At 43.9% G+C, this 22,860-nt stretch overlaps 1 protein-coding gene across 1 annotated transcript; it reads right to left on the reverse strand.

The window, feature by feature from the left end:
- Positions 1-3,359: 3,359 nt before the first annotated feature.
- Positions 3,360-22,230, reverse strand: LOC137882264 (uncharacterized). The gene is given in 39 exon segments (XM_068724462.1): positions 3,360-4,046; positions 4,282-4,357; positions 4,511-4,573; positions 4,758-4,874; positions 5,168-5,331; positions 5,478-5,619; positions 5,990-6,079; positions 6,191-6,327; positions 6,453-6,564; positions 6,696-6,740; positions 6,851-6,898; positions 7,044-7,109; positions 7,745-7,833; positions 7,918-7,995; positions 8,269-8,332; positions 8,475-8,580; positions 8,840-8,953; positions 9,121-9,287; positions 9,464-9,594; positions 9,684-9,763; positions 10,180-10,269; positions 14,961-15,161; positions 15,249-15,414; positions 15,509-15,557; positions 15,642-15,815; positions 15,964-16,076; positions 16,587-16,632; positions 16,728-16,910; positions 17,310-17,463; positions 18,574-18,695; positions 19,911-19,986; positions 20,108-20,236; positions 20,748-20,864; positions 20,957-21,100; positions 21,192-21,277; positions 21,363-21,478; positions 21,586-21,700; positions 21,851-21,936; positions 22,093-22,230. Coding segments are annotated over 39 exon segments (4,266 nt in total). The 5' UTR covers positions 22,216-22,230; the 3' UTR covers positions 3,360-3,959.
- Positions 22,231-22,860: the final 630 nt, after the last annotated feature.

The following is a 22,860-nucleotide window of genomic DNA, read 5'->3' on the forward strand; positions in this document are numbered from 1 at the left end:
ACCCTAGTCATCCTCATTTCATTCGCTGCAGACAGCTGTATTTAGAGACAAAGCTCTGATAAACCCGATGAACTGATCATTCAACAGCAGACAGAAAAAAGTTAGAGACTCAAGGTAGTGAAGCGTTTAGTTGCAGAAGAGACAGACATGTATCTCAGGAGTTGGTGGAGGTCTAAAGCAGAGCAAAGACTAGAGTGAATGTTGGACTTAATTGGACGTAATTACAGCTTTTTCGCTAGGTGGGTAAAAACATAACTCTGAACTCTGGAAGAATAATTATATTGCTCCGTGTTTGCTGGATGTGTCTCCTAAGAGGTTTGCATTCATGAGGTGTTCGTCATGTTCTGCTGCTCCAGTGGCCAGAAAACAAAGCTCTTTAAGATGCATTTTATCTTCCTTTACTTTTATAGGAATTCACACAATTTGGGGCAAACGTTTGGGATATTGACAGAAGGCAGCTCCATCCAGTCTCAGAGGTGCCAGCAGACTATTAGTAGTCTTGTTTGTTATCTAACCAGGTGGCTCCTCACTGCACACTAACAATCATCCATGTAAAGAGAAAAAATATGTCTCAATGCTACAGAAAGCGAATGCAGATTCAGATTGTTGATTGAAGCGGGTGCATAAGCCCATTTATCTGACAGGCTCGGCATGAACGCCGCATTAGCATTTTTATGAACCTCACACACGTACAAAAAGGCTTCATTATTGCAAGCAATGTGCTGATGCATCAACCCGCATGCTTGGGATACTTAAGCTTACATAACAAACACGCCAGCTTTCCCGCAGTCTCAGGTTTTAAAATGTCAATTCACACGGGGGACACAAACAAGCAGCGATGCTGAGCTGGGTATTGAGTGGGAAACGCTGACTTTTAGGACTAGCTAAGCATCTACACAGACTGCTTTACACTGAAAGCCATTCAGACCTCTCAAACGATAGAGGCAGAGCAAAGCAGAGAGCAAACAGAGAGACTGAACACAGGTGCCACCAATAATCAATCAGCAGGTGTTAACACTGAGTCTGATTAACTCAGCAGAGAAAACACGACTCTTAAAGAACAGCTATCAACACGGCCCCTGTTGGTTGGTTTAATGACCGGGAAGCTTTTATATGTAAAAATAGAAAAGATTAAAATGACAACAGCTGATGTGAGATATGATACAACACACTGAAACACACACACACACACACACACACACACACACACACACACACACACACACACACACACAGCGATACATTTTGATTTAATGTCACCAAGGGAAGGTGTTTGGTTTGAGAACTGTGAGGACACAATAACCATCCAACGGTTTCACTGTTTTTAATTTGCACATAAAAAATAAAATAAAACACCATAAAAAAAAGTAAAACACCTCAAAATAAAGAGGTTTTTAAACTAAAAGGGGAAAGTTGGTGTAACAATAAAAGCAAAATGTGATAAAGTGAAATGAAAACAGGTTTTGGCAAATTGATCATGAATACTAAAACATAAGCGCCATCTTTCCATCATGTGTTCTACATTTTGACTGGCGCTCCTTCTATTCACGTCTTCTCGTCTTTAACAGTGGTATAATAACACCTGACCGGACAGCCCGGTCTCACCAATTTTGATTTATCTCCTTATTTAATTAAAATCCCGTTATTTTCACCGTGAAAATGCTCTATCGTGATTGGTTGTGCCCTGTCTGCCCTTTGCTCACAGGTGCATGTGATTGGGAGGCGGAGCTATCCACGGGGCTGATTGGGAGCACCTGGACTCAACGCTCCCTGTCACTACAAAACCACCACGCTCCCTCTGCTCTGCTTGGTTCCTTTAGCCCTTTCACCCACACACACACACCTCCCACACCTCCCACACACACACACCTCCCACACACACACACACACACACACACACACACACACACACACACACACACACACACACACACACACACACACACACACACACACACACACACACACACACACACACACACACACACACACACACACACACACACACCTCCACTCAGTGATGCACTGACTCCACTGAGATGTAGAGATGGCGTCGTATTTACGTCTGCACTAAAAACACTGTCAATGGCTGTTTCTACTATCATGCAGGAGAATCCACATCAAAATACAGATTGGATTCTTTTAATCATGTAATAATTTTAGTTTTTTTAGCTCTTAATGGAGCAATAGAGCTTCCTGACAGCTCAAAGAACTGCAGAGCAGAATGAGGCTATAGAGCTCTCACTGCTGCTCATACAGATTACTGCAGTGAGGGCGAGGTCATCAAAGCTGACCTACATGAATGTATCAACAGTTCTAACATGCAATTATACATATGATTAAACAATATAGGTTTTTATATTACTAAATGTTGCTCCGAAACATTTTCTGCAGATATCAAGGCAGGCGGTATTCAATGTTTTTATAGTCAGTAAATCTCATTAAAAGACCAAAACCAACAATGAATGAATCCCACTAACGAGGAGCGTCTCATTCTTCTGAACCATAGACATCCATTGTTGTCCAAACATGATTAAAAAGTCACACTGAACCTGGAACCTAGGTCAGTGAGTCAATCCACCATAAACCATCCCGGTGCTGCACATTAGTAGGAAATGTGTATTCATCCACGGCTGAAAATAGTCCCCAGCTCCAGCATGATTAGCATTCCTTAAATCTAGAGTGCTCAGTGTCAGTATTTATTTGGCAAAGAAGTTTCCATATTCCATTTAATGCATCAGATGCAAAAACCACCTCAAGCAAGAGAAAATACATTATTTCTGCAATTGAGGAAGTTCATATTTTGCTGTTTCTATACACTTATTCTATATGATATTCATGGGATTTGTTGACAGCAAATAATCTCATAGAATAACACAAGCTGTACTATGCAGGAAACACATGTTGATCCTGCTCATGCAGGAAAGCAGAGTTCATCTCTTTGAACTACTGAATATCCTCTGAGCCACGACGCATTCTACTCTACACTAGAAGGTGTTCTAACATCTGCTGAAGTATCTTTCCTCTTTGGACGATATGAATGCTTTGATGTGAGGGTTTTTTTTTTCTGTTGTGGAAAAAGAGACTCAGTAGGAAATTCAGCGGCATTGATTGGAAGGAAGAAAGCGACTCCTTCCTCCTGCTGCCGTGTCAGACAGCTGTCCCCTCCGGAGCCCAACAATCAGCTGCAATCAATGAGAATGAACCTGTGGACGTCTCACCCTTCAGATAATCGTCCTCATTGCTTCATTGCTGACTCTAGTCCATGTGTGGGATTTGGGCACAACAACAAAAAAGTGTGCACCGTTTCACACATTTGGGATTTGATTGTGATACACAAGCAAACAAACACTGCTAGCTCGAGCACAAAAGAGCACTTTTATTTACTAAAGAGTCAAGTAGAAATGTTGGACGTTCTATGATCTTTTTAAGATACAATCAAGGTGCCTGAAAATAATCTGCATACCGTACATAAAGGGGACAGATTATCCAAAAACAGGAGAAACTCCTCAAGAAAGGCAGTTTACAAAAAATAAAGACAAACGTCTTTCACAATATTAAAGCATTTACCAACTTTGCTAAAAGCAGTTATTAAGCATGTTTTATCTCTAAAACGAACACGGATCCAACAGAACAATACAAACATGACATCAGTATGAATTGTATCGTCAGACTCGGTAAGAGCTGCACTGATTGTACAACATGACTAGCGAGCCCATGGACGGTGTTTCATTCTAATCAGTAAAGAGTGTTGTGTGGATGATGTCAACAGCACCTCTTCATCAGGCGCCCAATCTCCCTGCACTGCGTTTCATCTCTCGACTCATCTGTATATTTCTGCCACTTAAGATGATGCGTCTCTATGACAACAGAGAAGCTTGAATAAACATTTTCACCGGCTTCCACTCCAATTTTAATAATCAAATTAGTGACGTGGCTCCACCTGTAGGTGATCCTCATCAGAAGTCACGATCCCAGCCAGAGAACTCCTCGTCCGCCTTGGTCTGATCGAGAGGGAACCGATCGAAGTTGATGTAGCTGGGGCCCTGAAGGAGGAACAAGTCATAGCTCATTGAACTAGTGTGGATACATTCAATACACAGTCAGTTATTAACAACACGTGTCCCTCCCTGCCTGTCTGTGCAGAGAGGTTTGAAGTGAATAACCAACCTGACCCTGAAGGGATTTAAAATGTCAGTACGTCTTAGAAACGTCCGCAGAGTGAACCTGTTTTCTGCTTCTGTTCTCCTTAAACCCATCTCAGCTACAGGTGTGACTTGCCTTGCGTATGAGCCGGACTGTGGGGGCGTCGAGCTGACCCACGCGCAGCTTGTGCCAGTTCATGCTGCTGAACCACCTGAAGGGACGAGAAGAACGATTACACTCCACACACAATGAGAGAGAGGAAGCCAGTCAGCAGTAGAGACGAGACGATAAGACAAAGGTTTATGAGGCGTCGCATACGTTTCGCTATCAAACACCCAAACGAGTGACATGTTGCCATAGTTACCTGTGGTGCCGGACGTCTTTGATTCCGTTCTTGGTGTTTCCTAACCTCTGACCCGGCCGAGGTCTGCGATCACAAACACAAGACGTCGTTTTATTCATTCCACTTTTTAAGAAATTTGCATTCAAAACAGTCATAAAAAATACAAGTGCATATTATGATGGTGTATTCATATACAGGTGTGTTGCATATTTCATGCACTGGGAGTAACTATCATCATATAAAACTTGAGTCAACATATTCGTCTCACCTGCACATTTTGCTGATTATGGACTTGGCTGCCTCACTCATGTACGGTGGGTACTTGAGCACCCCGTCCAAAATTTTGGCATAAATCTTCTGAGGCTCTGAACTTGAAAAGGGAGGGCTGACGAGATGAAAAGAGAGAATCGTGATGTTGTTTGAATCTTTCAAAAATAAAACCTTCTAGTTGCTGCTGGGAACCTGCGACTGCAGAGAACGGATTGTGCAGAAGTCAGACACATCTCCCTACTGCCATCTACTGGTTCACATGTGTGTGACTCTCTTGTGACATACGATCATTCTTTTGCTTGAAAATTGTAATCGTAGGTAATTTATTAATAAGTGCTGGTCCGATATAAACCTCACAGGACAGCAGAAATGCTTTCTTCCATATAGGGGCCGATGGAGACGTATTACCTTCCCACCAGCAGCTCATAGATCAGGATGCCAAGGGACCAAAAGTCCACTGCAAAGTCATGTCCCTGGTTCTTGATGATCTCGGGGGGCATGTACTCAGGAGTACCCACAAACGAATAGGTTTTCTCTCCACGCACCAACTCCCTGGAAAAGCCAAAGTCCACCTGCAAAAAAAGACACACACACACACACACACACACACACACACACACACACACACACACACACACACACACACACACACTGCATGAGAAAACACTGGTGAGTTAAGAGGACAGAGATGGACACACATACACAGATGAGCACTCACCAGTTTGACATAGCCCTTTATGTCCAGCATCAGGTTCTCCGGCTTCAGGTCTCTGTACATGATGTTCTTCTTGTGGAGGTAGGCGTAGGCCTCCACCACACAGGCAGTGCAGAACACAGCGATGGGCTCGTCGAAACGCCCCCTGAAATCACAGACATGGAAGACTCTCCAACAACTTTGCTCGCTTTAATTTGGTTTCAAACGAATGTATGACCTTCTTATCACTTTCTGTTACTGATATTTTCCTTCGGCTCTGGAGAGCAGAGGTTTATGTCACTGTTGTCACTGTAGATCGCTGTGGGAAACAGCAGCAGCTGTATAGCTCTGTGCAACGTCAGTGTATGTGTTTTAAGTGTTGATCTCAAGATGTAATAAAAGCAATAAATTGTTTCCCATAATATGCCGCTGGTTTACACTGAGGACTAATTCCACCTCACACAACAGCGCACCCCAACGTTCTGCGTGAACAAACGTCTAAATGAGGAAATGAGTTGCTGTCTGTGTTTTCTCACACTTCTTTGAGTTTGGTCCAGATCTCTCCTCCCACACAGAACTCCATGACCATGTAGATGTACCGCGAGTCTTTAAAAGCAGCATGAAGCCTGCAGAGAGAGACAAAAGCTGGATTAAAGACCAACTCCCACCTCCAACCTATCTGTGCATTAAGCTGGATGTGCTGTGACTGAATGATGGTGACTGTGTGTCTGTGATACCTGACGATGAAGTCACACTGGATGGCTTTAAGGATCTTCTTCTCAAACAGCATGTGCTCCTCCTGTCTCTTGGCAACAATGTGCTTCTTGCTGACCCGCTTCATAGCATAATATGTCCCATGATTCACAGTGGTCATCTTAAAAGGAGCAAAAACAATCACTAAACTATTAATGTGTCTCAATATGGTTTTTCATAAGGGAACAAATGCATTTTATATTCCAGCAAATATTGAAACGGCGCTTAAACAAGACAAACACTCACCAGCTCAACACGGCCAAACCCTCCGACTCCAAGCGTGACCGGATCTCCTTGATAGCGACCCTCCTGGTACAGCACCGGGACCAGGTCCTTAAACCTCAGAGTGGACCCGGGACTGATCGAGACAGACAGATAACTTTAAACAAATGCTATTTCACTTCAAGAAGCTCGCTTATGTGATTCATAATGATTGTGTTTCATCTTTGGGCCTGGATCCATCCAGTCTCATCATCTACAGCCACTCACCTCGACTTTTCTGGAGCTTGTTGTGCCTCCTGGAGCACTTTGGAGCTGGGAGTGAAAACCAAATGAATCAGGACAGTCTATTACACATCACACTGTTGTCAGCCAGGCTCAAAAGATGCATGGTTATGAAAGGAAAAGTGTTCTGCTGTACGTACTCGTCAAACAGCTCGAGGTGTTCTATGGGAATCGTCTCTTCAAACACCCTAAAGGAAAGACGTTGTGAGTGAAACATGCAGTGAACACAACATGACGGAGAACTAATGCACTGGAGGAATTCTGTCACGGATCTTCCTGCCCGGCAGCTACAGCCTGACCGGACGGGAACATTGAGCGTCGAGCCGGACTCACTCCTTGTCGATGGAGAAGCAGGTGACCGGGCCGTCAGCGCTGCAAGTGGCAGTTCTCAACACTTCCCTGCAGGAGGAGAAAGATTGCACACGTGAACTCAGAGAAGCCGTGTGTCATTACTGCTCATACACAATGCTGAGCGTGTCAGACATCGATGACATCGTGTTTAAGTTTTTGTTTTGCAGCAACGGGACTCATTTTCGACATGAATAAACCGGAACATGGTTTCTGGATGTACAGGCTTTTCACAGCACATTCCCGCGTTGCATATTTATTAATCCATTGATGTTTATGCTGCACACATCTACATCTAAACAACCTCCCAACAGAACAATTAAATGCTGATTAGAGGCAAAGAACACTAGCTGCAGGATATTTGATTTTCGTTATATTAAAAAGCCAATATCACCTGTATATAATCAAACCAATGAGTCTGTTACTGTACCCTAGATCACATACAATGCTTTTGGTTTTCATGTTGGTTTTTTGTTTGCAAAATGTTTGGGATTTTGTACCATTTACCACAACTTGGCTGATTTTAAGGAAACATCCAGGGTTCTCGTTTCTCACGTTTAGAAGATAACTGTCAGGTTAAAACCGTAATGTCAGAGAGGACAGCAGGCAGCAGAAGGTGCACAGAGCAGTGGACGCTGCACAGGTCTCCTCACAGGAGCACAGGAGGCATGTGTTGCCATGGTTACCGTATGAGGGCCTGTTCCCCGAAATGCTCCCCTTTCCCCATCCTACGGATATGCTTCTGATGCCCGTTCACGTTCTTGGTCACCAGGACCTGAGGGGGAAACACACGTGAGCGGGAGGAAGAGGTCTGAAACATTCAAATAAGAGTGTGCATCCACACAATGTGACACCACACCTCTCCTTTGAGGATGATGTAGAAGGTGTTTGCTTCTGTTCCTTCTCGAACTATAACGTCTTTGTCCTGGTACTTCACCTAAAGAAGAACACCACATGTCATATTCATATACAAAACGTTATCAAATAAGTCTTAGGTGAAAATAAATGTAATGTACAGGACAACAAAGCCACAAACATTACACCAAGTGTCTTGAAAATGTCCTCTTTCAGGCTGCTGAGATTTAAAATATGTCAGCAACAATTTGAAAATGTTCAATAGCTCACCAAAACTGGATTTCTGCTTTGTTTTCACATGAGTAACAATCACTTGGAACACACATAGTTCACAGTGGGACATCTAAGTACACACCTCCTCCATAGAGTCAATTATTTTGGACAGCTGGACATCATTCAGGTCCTTCAGGGTGTGAGACCTGTGTCAGCATACAGACAACGACGCAGCAGAGACAGAAGTAGCTGTTACATGGTCCGTTGAGTCAAGCAGTCACTCTACGGCAGTGTGACGTAACAGGAAAGCACCAAACAGGATATTCAACGTCTTCATCTTAAACTCACGTCTTCAGGAAGCCCATGAGCTCCTCCCGCTTCTTCTTGGACTTGTTGGTGATGATCGTCCTGTAGGTCTGTCGCTCCATGCTCCACAGACGCACTGCTGTCTTTGCTGCAACCAGTGAAAGTGACGAGCAGTTAAGACTGTTAACTGTGTGGCTTTCCTACATTTAAAAAAAGGCTGTTATGGACTTCAATGAAAGAAAATTGAAACCACACAGATGCAACCATTTGTCCTGTCTTATAGTGTCTCATACAAAAACACAACTAACCCATGCTACCACAAAAAAAACACATGCACTGTTTCTACCGATACTATGAAAATGAATGAATCTGCATGTCCTTCAAGAGGCGCCGTCACAGGGCCTGACCTTTGACTGTTGCTGTCCGCTTGCAGTTGTACAAGATGGCCAGTTCCCCGAACACGTCTCCAGTGGTCAGGCTGCGGAGGCTTCGGCCTGCCTGAGTGACAAGGAGCTCGCCGGCTAAACGGTGGAAGGAAGAGAAAGTTGCTTCATGGAGAAATGTGTTAAATTAAAGTGTTTAATTAAAGGGTTTTCAAATCAAACTCAAATCCTCCGTCACACTCAGCCACAGCAGGACGACCACAACACACACACACACACACACAGACACCGGGACGTGTCCCCACCTGCTACTATGTACATGCTGTCTCCTTCTGAGCCCTCTTTGATGACATCATCACCCGGTTTGAAGCTGGACACCGCTAAGAGATCCACCATCATGGCGGTTTGCTCATCGTCGAGGCGGCTCAGGAAGTCGTTCTTCTGGATGGCTTTGACGATCAGATTCGTCTCGCTGATGAGAGAAGCCGTCTTTGAAATGCTCCCACACAACATGCAAACCCATCATGCATTTTTTAGGTCTTTGGCGTGCAGGAGAGGAAATCCTATTAGATTTGTCAACGCTGCAAATGAAAAAGCCCTGAGCAGCCTGACATAAACGGGATATTCTGCCTCAGCAGGACTAATTACCAACCTGGCCATTTTCTTGACCCTCTTGCGAGTAATCTCCAGGGTCTCGGGGAGCGGTTCAGAGGCGATGACAGCCGCACGGCTCTTCCTGACCTCCGGTTCAATCTCATTACCGCTCTGAGAGGGAAATTCTGAGACGGACAAACAGTGGAATGCATTAACTGTACATGTCTGCTGCTGAATGTTGTATCAAAGGTCGCCTTCTTCATGTCCCTGCTGCCTATCGGGGCCTCTTACCCAGATCATCATATTGACCGTTCAGCTCCTGCAAAAGTTTTTCTTTCTCCTGCAGTCGTTGTTCTATGACAATAAAAGCAGAAAAAACAATACTTAATGTACCAAACATGCTGCCGTTGTGCAAGTTCTGTCTTAACATAAACATTCATAAGACAGTCTGTCAGCGCTCTCTGGTGCCAACACACACCGGTACTATATATATATATATATATATATATATATATATATATATATATATATATATATATATATATATATATATATATATATACAGTATATATATACAGTATATATATACAGTATATATATATATATAGGATGAGCTAATGTCAGCCGATATGTGTGTGTGTGGTGTTCTAGTAGTTGCAGATAGTGAGCAATTCAATTCCTCAGAAGCGTGTTAGTGTAACCGTGGAGGTGTGGTCTAATGGGTCAAAGCTACTCGTTGATGTAATTAATAGAGATAGGACTGGACTCACCCAGGTCTTTGTTTTGCCTCTGCAGCTCCTGGTTGATCATACACTGTTTTTCGAGCTGCTGCTTCAGCTCCTCTAGCTGCTTCTCCATGACTAAAAAAAAATCCAAAGAAATGAAGATGATAAGGAACCAGTGGAGTGAAGATTAGCTGCAGCACGCTCAATGGTAGGCAGGCATCGGGACACAGACATGAAGATGAAGATGAAGATGCTGTGTGCAGACACACAAACCCTCTATCATATTTCTACTGTATGTAACTATACTGATTACTGATGCCTTTTTCCCAAGGCACTGAACTCTACTGCCCTGCCTGCACACAGCAAGAGCCCCGCTGAATAATGCAGACTAATGAAGGACAGTCAACGGGGTGCTTTCTGAGCGCTGGCACACCCTGCCAGCTTGTGCTAAAGATCTGTTGACAGACGCTGTTAAAAACCTTCATTATTCGCTCACTTATTTCAGACTGAGAGATATTTCTTTGCTCTCCCTGTTTGTTTGCTTCTGCAATAATGTGACATTAACAGCCTCCGCTGTAAAATGTAGTGTTTACGTTTGAGACTAGAGCAAAGGTAGTAACAAATGAATGAACCTTCACGATCAATACAAACACAAGGTTACAGGACCAATATCCTAAACACACACACACACACACACACACACACACACACACACACACACACACACACACACACACACACACACACACACACACACACACACACACACACACACAGTCCAGCGGGTGGACGAGCTGTTTGCCTCGTCACGTGACCCCTCCCCAGTTACCCGCTGCCTCACCCTGGACATTGGACAGCACTGAGATTAGACATTACGTTGAAGGTAATCATAAAGTCGCTGAGCAATAGAAAAAAAAAGTCTCCTGTTCTACTTTTGAAGATGTGTCTTTGATGCAAGTCTGGGCAGAAGGTGAGTTGAATAAGAACATTGGGTTCTTGAAAAGAAAATCTTTGCAGCTGTCACCTAGATTGGATGTGATATTTTCCATCACACCAATGATTCACTATCAACAACATAATAATCCAGTCCAGCACATGACACAATGCAGCTGCAGCGCCAGGACTCAACAGGCCTGAGTTGCAGGAAAGGGAATGTTTGAAGGTTTTACAATGTTACAGGGAACACAATGGCAGCAGCAGCAACAACAGCAAGAAACGTGTAACTACATGCTAGAAGGTCAAATTAGCCTTGGGGAGTTTTATTAACCTGCCACACACACACACACACACACACACACACACACACACACACACACACAGAGAGAGGCAGCTCTGTGGGCAAACATTATTTGAAAGCTTGAATTGCAGCCATAAATAAAGACAACTCATTGTGATGAGAACCTTTAGAGCCTGCTGGTCAACAAGTAAAGAAGGAGAACCACTCACTAGAACCGCTGGTTGTGTATCGGCTGTTTTCATTCATTTATTCTTTTATTTCGGTGACGCAATGGCTACAAAATACTGAGATATTTCTCTGAAAGTCTATCGGGTTTGACAGATATGTTTAACGTTGATCGTAGCAGTGATTCATCCAGCAACTGATTCCAGGAGAGAACGGGAAATGAGAAATTAGCAGAGACAACTTAAAAAGGGGGGGTTATTTCTGTCTGCTAGTCAGCTGCACAGGAGCCACATGATGAACCGACTGGTCACCATTTTACTGATACTGGCAATGTACACTCCGTACTGTCTGATTAGTAATTCATGGCCAAGTGTAACTACAGCTGGAATACTCATTAGAGGCTCTGTGATAGAAAACAGGAGAGATGATGTGTTCAAGAAGAACTCTTCCACTGGATATTTGGGCTTTCTGGCTCATGCAGATCATCATCTTTTCACTTAATAGACAACAACTGCATCGCCTCTCTGAGAGAAGCCATGAATAAAAAAAGGTTTATTCTGCTGTTTACAAGCCTGCAAAAGTTCAACGTTTGCACTTCAAACACATGGAGCCGTCCCGTTTTGGCACCATGACATCCAACTGTCAAAGTCACGAGTGATACGTCGACACACTCACCTGCAGGCTGTGTGTGGATCAGGAGAGTAGATGAATGTCTGTCCAGCCTATAAAGGCCGCATGGATCATAGGAGCCGAATGATCACCCTGAACCGCTCACGAGATCCACTCCCAGCTGTGGAGTATTCACTGTGTTCGATAGCAGAGACCTGCTTGACCCCCAGACACACCTGAGCAGATACAAACATGCAGTCTGCAACCTCTCTTTAGCATTACTTCATCTTCTAGCGCCGCACACTTTCTCAGCTTCTTTCTCAGCTTGCATTGCCATGTCTGCTCTTCAGCTTCTACTATGTTGTCTTCTCTTCGTCTCTCTCTCTCTCTCTCTCTCTCTCTCTCTGTCTCACCCTCAATCTTTTCCTCGTTGTCTATCTGTCAATCTCAACAGCTCTGGTGTTGAATCATTAACGATGACCTGAGGCTCCTCCCATCATACCAGGTAGAGGTACACAGGCAGGAGGAAGAGGAGGAGGAGGAGGAGGAGGAGGAGGAGGAGGATGGACTGGAAAAAGCTAAATTTGGAGTGTGAAAAAATTATGCTCAGCTGCCAAAATGCACATTTGAACCAGATTTTTTGTAGCGTGATTTCGATGCATTGTATTGTTGTCTCTCAGAGGTCTGTGTATCCTGCTGGGTTTGTTTTTGACTTGAAAACAACTGCTGAGTTGTGATTTCTGCGACATTTAGCTGTGATGTATTATACAACCAGAGTGGAGGCATGAGTCAATAATGAGAAAGTCAAGATGACAGAAAGGGGAAGAGAATTCTTCTACTTTCGTATTTTTGTAAACCGAGGAAAAAGATCCAGTTTTTCAAAGACAATCTCTTCATGACATGATCTCAGTGAGAGTCACGTTCACATACGTGACAGCTGGAGCTGAGGGCAACCAGGACAACTCTGATTATATCTGCCACAGTTGGACGCTGCCTACCTCATTAGGTTTTTCCACAGAGTAAACGCTGGATGTTTTCCAGGCCCCGGCGTCATTAAATCAACCTAAATGAGGCTGAAGGGTTAGCATTGTGACAGAGGGCGTGGGCCTTTATTGTTCACAGTTAATTATTGATACTCTGTCTGGTTAATAAACGACACAGACAAAAGGTTCTCGGATTTCAGCTGTGGAACAGGAGGGAACTCGGTGCCTGGCTGTGTGTGTGTGTGTGTGTGTGTGTGTGTGTGTGTGTGTGTGTGTGTGTGTGTGTGTGTGTGACTTTCTTCCATTAGGACCAATATGGTGATTTATGTTAATAGAAACCAGGCCAGACTGGATCAGGTGCTGCTACGACCTGTGAGACCGAGTTCTACGGACGTCTTCAGTTTACAACCACTTCCAGATGTTCAATCACAAACGTAGATTTCAATTTGTGTTTTTATCATTCTTTAATCCAAGTGGAATTCACAAAAACCAAACAGACTGTTCGTAATGCCCAAAGCTCTTTCAGATGAAGGCTAACGGTCTGAACTGTGGTTAAAGAACTCCAACAGAAGGGAAGTGGAAACAAATACAAAAGGATTTGTCCATTAAAAACACATCAATTAAAGTGAAGTGAAAGTGGTTAACATCTGCAAAGAGCTGATGAGCAAATAAAGCCAACAATTACCAACATCTGCTGCTGTGAGCTTCACACTTCTGTAACACAGCTCCTAGTAACAATAACATAATAATAATAAAGTCCCGTTGGTGTCGTCGTTATAAAATGATGCGTTTGATTCATCAGTGCACTGTTGGTGTTACACACACTCACATAATAAAAACCCTCTACATGTTCTCCACTAATGTTAAGACATTCAGCTCATCAGTGACTAAACCTCCAACTACCGACTGGATGGGATCTCTTGCCCACTACCCAATGTGCATCAGTGGGGGAACAAAAGGCAGAGAACAGCACAAATTCAAAAAAAACGCTATTAAATTATTGACAGCGGGTACATAATACCTCAAGTACTTTTTACAGCGTCAGCTTTTTCCACCTCTGATGTTCTGCATAATTTACATGGCAACCAAGCACACTGCAAAAAAGCATATACAAGCACACAACACCTTCACATTTCTGACTGGGACGGTGAAGCTATCTTACAACGCCGTGAGTGTTTCCTTCATGGCGGCTTGTTTTCAGGTTGAGACCAACAGTTTCAGTAAGACTGTCAGCGGGGGGGGGGGGGGTAATCCTGTGAGGAATGTTACACACTGTAAGGAACACAAACAGCAGATCTCTATCACTGCTATTTTCACATTCTGTTCATTTCTATTTAAAATTACATTTTTCAAATAGTGTTTAAACTTAAAACTCATGTTCTATCAATAATTGTGCATTTTGGTTTCAACACACTACAGTGCTCCAAGAGAGAAACATGATTCAAATCAATTTACAGTCTACTGACTTCTTTTAAACCAATATATAAATATAGATGTTTTTCGTGTGTATTGATGCAACATTAGGCATTGACTTAGCGATGCACTGCTTGTTTTTAAATCTCCTTTGACTGCTCATGAGAAGAGAACCTGAGAAGAGGAGGAGGTAGGCAGCATCGCTGCAGTGAGGTCGTATGATTGTACAATACAGTCGGTCATTCTCTGTGCGCACATCGAGCAGACCCAACGTTTCTGTGGTATGACGACGACATGCAAAGCTGAGCGATGCTGTTTTTTGTGACGATGACGCCAGCGACTTCATCTTCTCCTCGGCTGGCAGCGATCCTAGAGTTCAGAGTTCAGACGAGAGCGGCGGGGTGAGCGGGACGATCAGCCCCGGTGCTCGTCCTTAACGCCGCACGCCTTCCTGATGTCTGTGGGGTGCTCGAAGGCGGCTTGGACAAACTGGCCGAACAGGCGCTCCATGTAGCTTTCACCCCGCGGAAACAAACCCTGCAGGAAGGCGATGTGTCCGCCGCGGGCCGTCAACAGCAGAGCCACGTTCGGCAGGCTCTGGATCGTGGTCAGCGGGAAGGCTGCGCGGCGAGCAGGAAGCACATCGGAAAGGATTTTAGTGAGCTAGACTTTAAAAACGTTTAGTGGGTTTAATGTTGATTACTCACCGTGTTGGGGAGAGAAGGGGTCATCAGCAGCGTTGAGACACAGGATGGGAACCACTGTGTTATGGAGTTTATTGTCCGGGCTGGCGTCGAAGTAATAGTCCGTGCAAGATTTATAACCAAACAGCAAAGAGGTGAAGCGTTCGTCAAACTCTCGGATAGTCTGCGCCTAGAGCAGAGGAGATGGAAAGGAAAGGAAAACATCAAGCACACTGGAAAAGGAAATGGGGAAACTATGACAGAATGTAAAGACCGGCCCGTACCTTCAGGACATAGTCGATGTCCACCACTTTCTCCAGAACCTTCCTGTGCCTGTGAGAAACATGTGCTTAGTAAACCGAGTCAACACATGTTTAAACTAACCACAGGAGTTCATGAAGATGCGACTTATCCGACCTGGTGACAGCGCTGCACAGCCCCGCGGTGAGGTATCTGTTGAAGAGCAGCCAGTTGAGCGGCTCTTCCATCGAGGCGGCAGACTTCAGCGCATTCCAGGGGACTGAGATGGTGAAACCCGCCACCATCCCGGAGTCTGAGCGCTTACGGGCCAGATAGTTTAACAACAACATGCTGGACGGGGTGACGGGAGGGACAGGTACAGGAAAAAGACGACGGCAAAGGCAGAGAGGAAACAAAGATGGGATCAATTTCACCATAAAATAACTTTCATCAGAGAAATGGAAGCCCTCGGAAACCATCACACCGTGCACCGACTCACCCTCCCAAAGACACACCAGCACCAAGCACAGGGGCAGACGGGTAAAGTCCTTTAATGTGCTGCACCACATGCTCAAGGTCGGAGGTATTGGCTGCGCAGTAGGTGACGGGCGTCTGAAGCGAGCAGAGGGACAGAGGAGGAGCGTTATACGCCGAGTTCAAGAGCCACACTTTGACTTTTAACTCCTTCAAATCCAGTGAAAAGACCAAAACCAACGCTGAGTTGGTCTCTCAATAGAAATTCCAGGGCAATGTCCATCCACAGTAGAGCTCACTGACGCCTTAATAATGGATTTTTGGAGATCTCTGGCACAGACTCAGCAGAAGCTATACGAGGCTTTGGATACACTTAACAATAAATTGTTCAATTCATTGTTCTCACTTCACTTTGGTCTTTTCACGGGATCTTTTGACAGTAAGACAAATATTAAATTTGAGAGAAATATGCATTTGCAGCGCTTGCGGTCTGGAGTTGAGGTTTGTATGTTTTCAGTCAAACGCTACAGCGGTGGTCACAGCTGCACTCTGAGCGCTCTTTGCTCTAGTTCTTCAAAAATGTTTTGTAAATAGCAGCAGAGTTAAATCTGGCATGGTCATAGATTATGAGGTAATAATTGCACTCACCAGCAACTCCTCCCCGCCGAGCCCTCTGTTGTTGAAAACCACACATCTGGAGGAAAAAGAAACACGTCTGTGATCACAGCTACAGCAGCTGCTGGACATTGAAGAAGTTCATCGTTAAAGAGAGGGGGGGGGGGGGGGGACCTGTAGCCGCGGCTGGTGGCCTGGTTGAGGGCATGCAGCACATAGGACTGCTTGCTGTTTCCTGTCAGGCCTGGGAGGATCAGCACTGTGGGACGGGTAGAGGACTCTGGGTAGGTCGCACTGTCCTTATTGTCCATCCAGTCCAGAGAAATCTGACCCCCATCAACCGTACTTATCAGCTCACTGAAGGATGAAGGGATTACTAGCACACACACACTTAAACACTATCAAATATATATATATATATATATATATATATATATCTATATATCTATAGATATATATATATATATATATATATATATATATATATATATATATATAGATATATATCTATATATATATAGATATAGATATATATATATATATATATCTATATATATATATATATATCTATATATATATCTATATATATATATATATAGATATATATATATCTATAGATCTATATATATATAGATATATATATATATATATCTATATATATATATATCTATATATATATAGATCTATAGATATATAGATATAGATGCTGTAGAAAAGATAACAGGATGACTGGGAACCGCAGGAGGTTCGTCCTACTTGCGGTAGGTGACGGGGGGTCTGGACTTGAGGACGGCACAGACCAGCGTTTGAAGCCGGCCTCCCCAGCACCACGGAGTGGGACTGAAGTGCTCAGCCACCACAGGACAGTGCTTGTAGAGGAACGCACTGAAAGCCTGGCTGGAGACCAGGGCTGGGGTCTGAGAGTAGGAGACACAACATAAAAATAAAAAGGCCACAAAACACAGGTTTCATGACATTAGTAGTTGTGACAGACAAGCATGCCTATAACACCAGATAGTGTGTTCTGAGTGTGGAGCTTGGAAAGCAGGGTGTGTGTGTGTGTGTGTGTGTGTGTGTGTGTGTGTGTGTGTGTGTGTGTGTTTACAACATGAGTATTACGTGGTATTAAACCAACACTCATGAGTAGATGACATATGATCAAGTTTAACTCAGGTTAAAGTCATTCATCTCGTTAGAGTAGCAAACATCTGCAGGTCCTCTATCACAGTTTGATATCATTGTAAACGTTATATAATATTTTGGGGCTTTTTGGCTTTTGGAAATTGCAATTAACATTTTTTCAAAGTGTTTATCGTATTTTGTAGACCAATCCAAAAACGTGACTAATTGAGAAGGTAAGCCGATCAATCAAATAGTGAAAATAACCAATAACTCTGAATGCAACACGTTTAAGTGATTATTAATGTGTCTGTCAACAAGTATTACTATAGGTCCAGTATATAGTCCATTTCATCTATGATTTATTATTATTATTATTATTATTAATGTTCAATTATGTTATCGAGCATCGACAACTTATAGTTGGGTTGTTCTTAAAAAGAGACAGATATATTAAACAAGGACACATAAATAAAATACAGTAACACCAAACAAACAAAACACATATTGACTAAATAAATGAGAAGAGCAGAAGAAGAGCAGAAGAAAAGATGAAGAACAGAAGAAGAGCAGAAGAAGAAGAAGAATAGAAGAACAGAAGAAGAGCAGAAGAAGAAGAATAGAAGAAGAGCAGAAGAAGAACAGAAGAAGAGCAGAAGAAGAACAGAAGAAGAGCAGAAGAAAAGATGAAGAACAGAAGAAGAGCAGAAGAAGAAGAAGAATAGAAGAACAGAAGAAGAGCAGAAGAAGAGCAGAAGAAAAGATGAAGAAGAGCAGAAGAAGAAGAAGAAGAGAAGAAGAAGAAGAAGAATAGAAGAAGAGTAGAAGAAGAATAGAAGAAGAGCAGAAGAAGAGCAGTGTGTAGCGCGGTCATTGTCTGACCTTTACCACAGTGACTGACCTGACTCTTGCGGCCCCACAGATAGTACAGTGCGGCCGTGAGGGAGCAGATGAACACCGTGTAAGGCCTGGAAACACACTCCCAATATGTTCTCCACAGCTCCGAATGTGATAACAGCATCGCTATTGTCTTATCTAGTTAGCTGCAGAAGAGAAGCTAACCGGCTAGCTGACGCTACTTAGGGAGGTTAAATGACTCCTCTTAAGCGACACAACGGGGACAGTAGGTACAGTAATGCCTGACAACCTGCCTTCATCACCAGCTATAACGGTAACGGTGTGTTCTACTGCCGCTGCTTTGCTCCCAGACGTCCCATCGCCTCTCTGACAAGTGATGGCAGAAAAAACGCCGCTATCCACCGGAGGGCTCTTTATTCAGCGGCGTTTCCTCCGGGAACCGCTGCCGCTGCTTCCTGGTTTCTGTCAGACCACCGCCGAAGATCGTATGTTCAAAGACAGACGCCTCCGATGTCAGAGGGCGTCTTTAGCTCATGTTAACGGTCCGCCTTCACCACGGATGAGGATGGGTTATTAAGGGTGTTCACCAGACGGACTACAAACATGGACGTTAACGGGCACGCATGCGCAGTTCTGTCCCCTTCTTCTTTGTTATTTAACGCCGGCCGGTTGGCAACAATCGTATGAGGTGCGTTACCGCCACATTCTGGACCACTTTTAACAAGGTTGGGGGTTTCATAAGTAAAGTGGGTTTCTTGCTTTGCTACAGATTAATTAGGTGTTATTAATAATTGCACGTCTTGCAGGAGTTTCAGAAAAAAAACAACTGAAAACTGTTAAGCAAAGTAAGTATCAGTTATGTGTTCTTGTTGCATGAAGAGCAAAATTGTTCTTGAACATTTGAATTTGCACCTGACTGTAAAAATAGTGTCCCCATTGTGTTTCCTAGAAATGGAAGCAGAGTGAGAACTCTTTCCTGCATATTCCAGCTTTGTAAGAATGGAAAAGTCCTTATCCTGATCCCCGTTAAGTCCACGTTCTGCCCTGATGACAACACACCGGTCATAACAGACAATAACATCTCCATACATGCAAATATAAACTCAAAAAGACACACTTGTACCATTTCAGATTGTTTTTATTACAGACTTGTGAAGCTGTAAAAATGATCTAATTTGGAGAACAAACTGGAGCTAAACAAAGTGATTTATCTACAACAATAACAAAACAAGCACTGAAGTTCTTCTTTCACAATTTATTCCTCGTTGATTGCATGACATCTCTCTCTATTTGTCCTTTAGTGTCTTTCACAATAAGGTCTTTACATCGTTCTTGATTGACTTGATTAGACGATGGTCTGCAGTCAGGACTCATTTCATCTAGTTCAGTGGGATTCCTGCAACCACCTCTGACTCGATACCACACTCATCATTTCCACGCTTGATCTTGAAGAAGCCTGAAATGAGAAGACACAAACGCATGATTTAAACTTATTACCACTCACTGCCAAATGTATGAGTAACATAAAGAGTCAGTGACCAGGAAACATGATGTCTCAAACCCTGGTTTTGTCTCACCTTTGTCTCCCCAGTCACTGTTCCAGGAGTTTGCAGCCAGCCAGTAGGGCGTCTTATTCTCCTCCCCCCAACCGAGGATCTTGATGGCGTGACCGCCCAGCATGTCACCTGTCACATGCTGGTACACACCTACAGCAGAGCAGCATCGAGTGCAACAACAAAGGCTTTAAAGGACAACAGCGGTGGTTTTCCACATTTATATTTTGCAGGACAGTTACACAAATTGAAGTTGACCTTTTCTTACTTATTTTGTTCTTGCTGTATACAGAATACCTCTATCTCAATAATGAAGAAGGAAGAACCCCTCTTTGGTCGAACTGCTCACCCCTCATGTCCACAATAAGGCCTTATTAATATGTGATAAGGTGTCACGTACTGCTTTATTAGTCGGGAACCGCTATAGTAGGATTCAAACATGGCCGGCATAATGATTGTGTGTCTTTGACAACGTATACAATAAACTAATAAAGCAGGTCAAACAAGGTTTCAAGTTTCAATTGAACCTGCTTCAGTTGTAGTAAATGATTTAGTTCTCCGGCCTGCTGGCATACTGCCGTGTGTTGAGGAGAGGATTCTGTGTACAGCATACAGTATACAGCTTCAGAGTACTAGTCGGGAGACAAAGTCAAGCCGGCCTCACCAGTCTTGTACAGCAGAAAGTCTGCATATACAGAGAAAGCCGCCTCCACAGGCCCGTTCTTGTACAGCTCAGTCATGATCTGCTCCTGTTTGGACGGGACGCTGTATGAGCTTTTGCCTGAAGAGGGAGACGAGGAAAACAAAACGGATGTGTGACAGAGAAGCCCCAGTAGGGAGGGGAAGTAGCTAGGTCATTTAGGAGGTCCGTACCAAAGTGTTTGTCCTTCTGATAGGAAGGCGAGTATCCATCAATGCACTGCTCTTCACACTTAGGAGTCTCCGTTTCGCCCTGACAAGGAGGACGAGTCCCATTCACGTGATGCTCACAGGAAGCAATGCTGTAGGGCCGGCAGCCTGTCAAACACGCCATCGGTTCAGCTCAGACTGTACTTCCTTTTAACTACTTCCTGAAAGGCTGTATAAACCCACATCAGTTCACTCTTACCAACGTTGGAGCCGTACAGGCCTCCTGTCACCAGCCCTTTCTTGGCCCAGAACTCCCAAGCAGCAGAGGGATAACCACCGAAACAGCTGCGTCCACAAGAAAAATAAAACCCCCATAGGCACTGTCGTAAAAAGACCTGGAATGCACTCATTTTGTTACTCAAATACTCACCCCATGCCGCATTCATCACAGCAGGACAGTAGATCTTCAGCAGAGATCTCCAAAGAGACCTTCCCACTGCTCTGGACACATAACCTGTCGGATATCGCCTCCGCCGCCCCAAAGGCCTGTGGGAAATCAATCAAAGGGAACACCGGTTCAAGATATCTTCTGGTTTCCCTCAAACGGAGCAACCGATCAACCGCCGTTGTGTCTTTTTGTCGGTCTGTCTCACCCAGCAGGACCCACATGAGCCCTGGTCTCTGATCTGCAGGATGGTGGGACAGTTGGGCCACTGCTGGCGCGCGTCAAAGCTGTCTGGAAGCTCTACGCCCTCGGTACTGTGAACCCTTGAACAAGAGAGGACGGTCACTGAGCTCTGCAGATTAGATGAACCTGCTGACTGTCACCTGATTCAAGCATGTGACACACACACACACACACACACACACACACACACACACACACACACACACACACACACACACACTCTAACTTACACCTCTGGCAGCTTGGGTCCATTCAGTATAGTCCCACACAGTCCCTTCACATAGCTGATGTCGATGTTGGGAAAGTTCTGTCCGGCCTGGAGCGAGAGTGGTGGAGTCAAAGTGAGAGATTACAGAAATCAAAGCTCTCTCTCTCTCTGTCTCTGTCTCTCTCTCTCTCTCTCTCTCTCTCTCTCTCTCTCTCTCTCTCTCTCTCTCTCTCTCTCTCTCTCTCGGCAGAGATAGTGACTCACCGTCCAGGTGGTGTCGGCCTTGTTGATGAGCTCAACCAGCTCTGAGGAGGCATGAGGGAGGTGAGGACGAGCCTGGGTGACGGAGACGGTCACAAGTACACAAAGCAGAACCAGTGGACGCATCCTGCGAGACAGAGGACAGTCAGACGTCAACACGATCACCTGCAGTATGAGGTCTCTGTTTTATGAGACATTGCTGCATGAGCATCACGAGGCTATGACAGTAACAGATTAGGACACACTGGAGTGTCTTTTTTCTTCTCAAAATGTGGGAATTATTTGATCTGTTGTAATTCAAGTTATAGAATCATAAGTTGGACAGTGTTGCACATAAACAAAGTACAAAGCAACAAGAGAACACGAGATAGTTCCAGGTAATGTATTTATTTGTTTGTGTGTAACTTTATACTTTTTACGTCATAGTTAAGCTCAAACCAATTCAAACTGGTCGAGTTATATTTTCACTAGATAGTCAGTTGTGACTTAAATCACAACAGATTTCTAGTGGTAATATCAGAAAACAATATCAGTTGAATTAAAGTATACCTCTTGGTATAATAACCTGCATCAAGCCAGGCATACACAACGTTAAACTTGTTTCTTATTGACAATGAACTCGAATATAAAAATGTTATTATATACACCGACTATCACTGAATATATAAATTGAATTGTTATAAAAGATTATCATTACCTGTGTTTGTTGTTTCAGTGGACTTTCTTCAGTTAATTCCTTTCTCTCACTGAACAAAACACACGTCCTCTCAC

The sequence above is a fragment of the Cebidichthys violaceus genome, unplaced genomic scaffold (assembly GCF_023349555.1).
Source record: "Cebidichthys violaceus isolate CVI_PGR_0920_01 unplaced genomic scaffold, fCebVio1.0.p SCAF_31, whole genome shotgun sequence".
In the NCBI taxonomy this organism is placed as follows: domain Eukaryota; kingdom Metazoa; phylum Chordata; class Actinopteri; order Perciformes; family Stichaeidae; genus Cebidichthys; species Cebidichthys violaceus.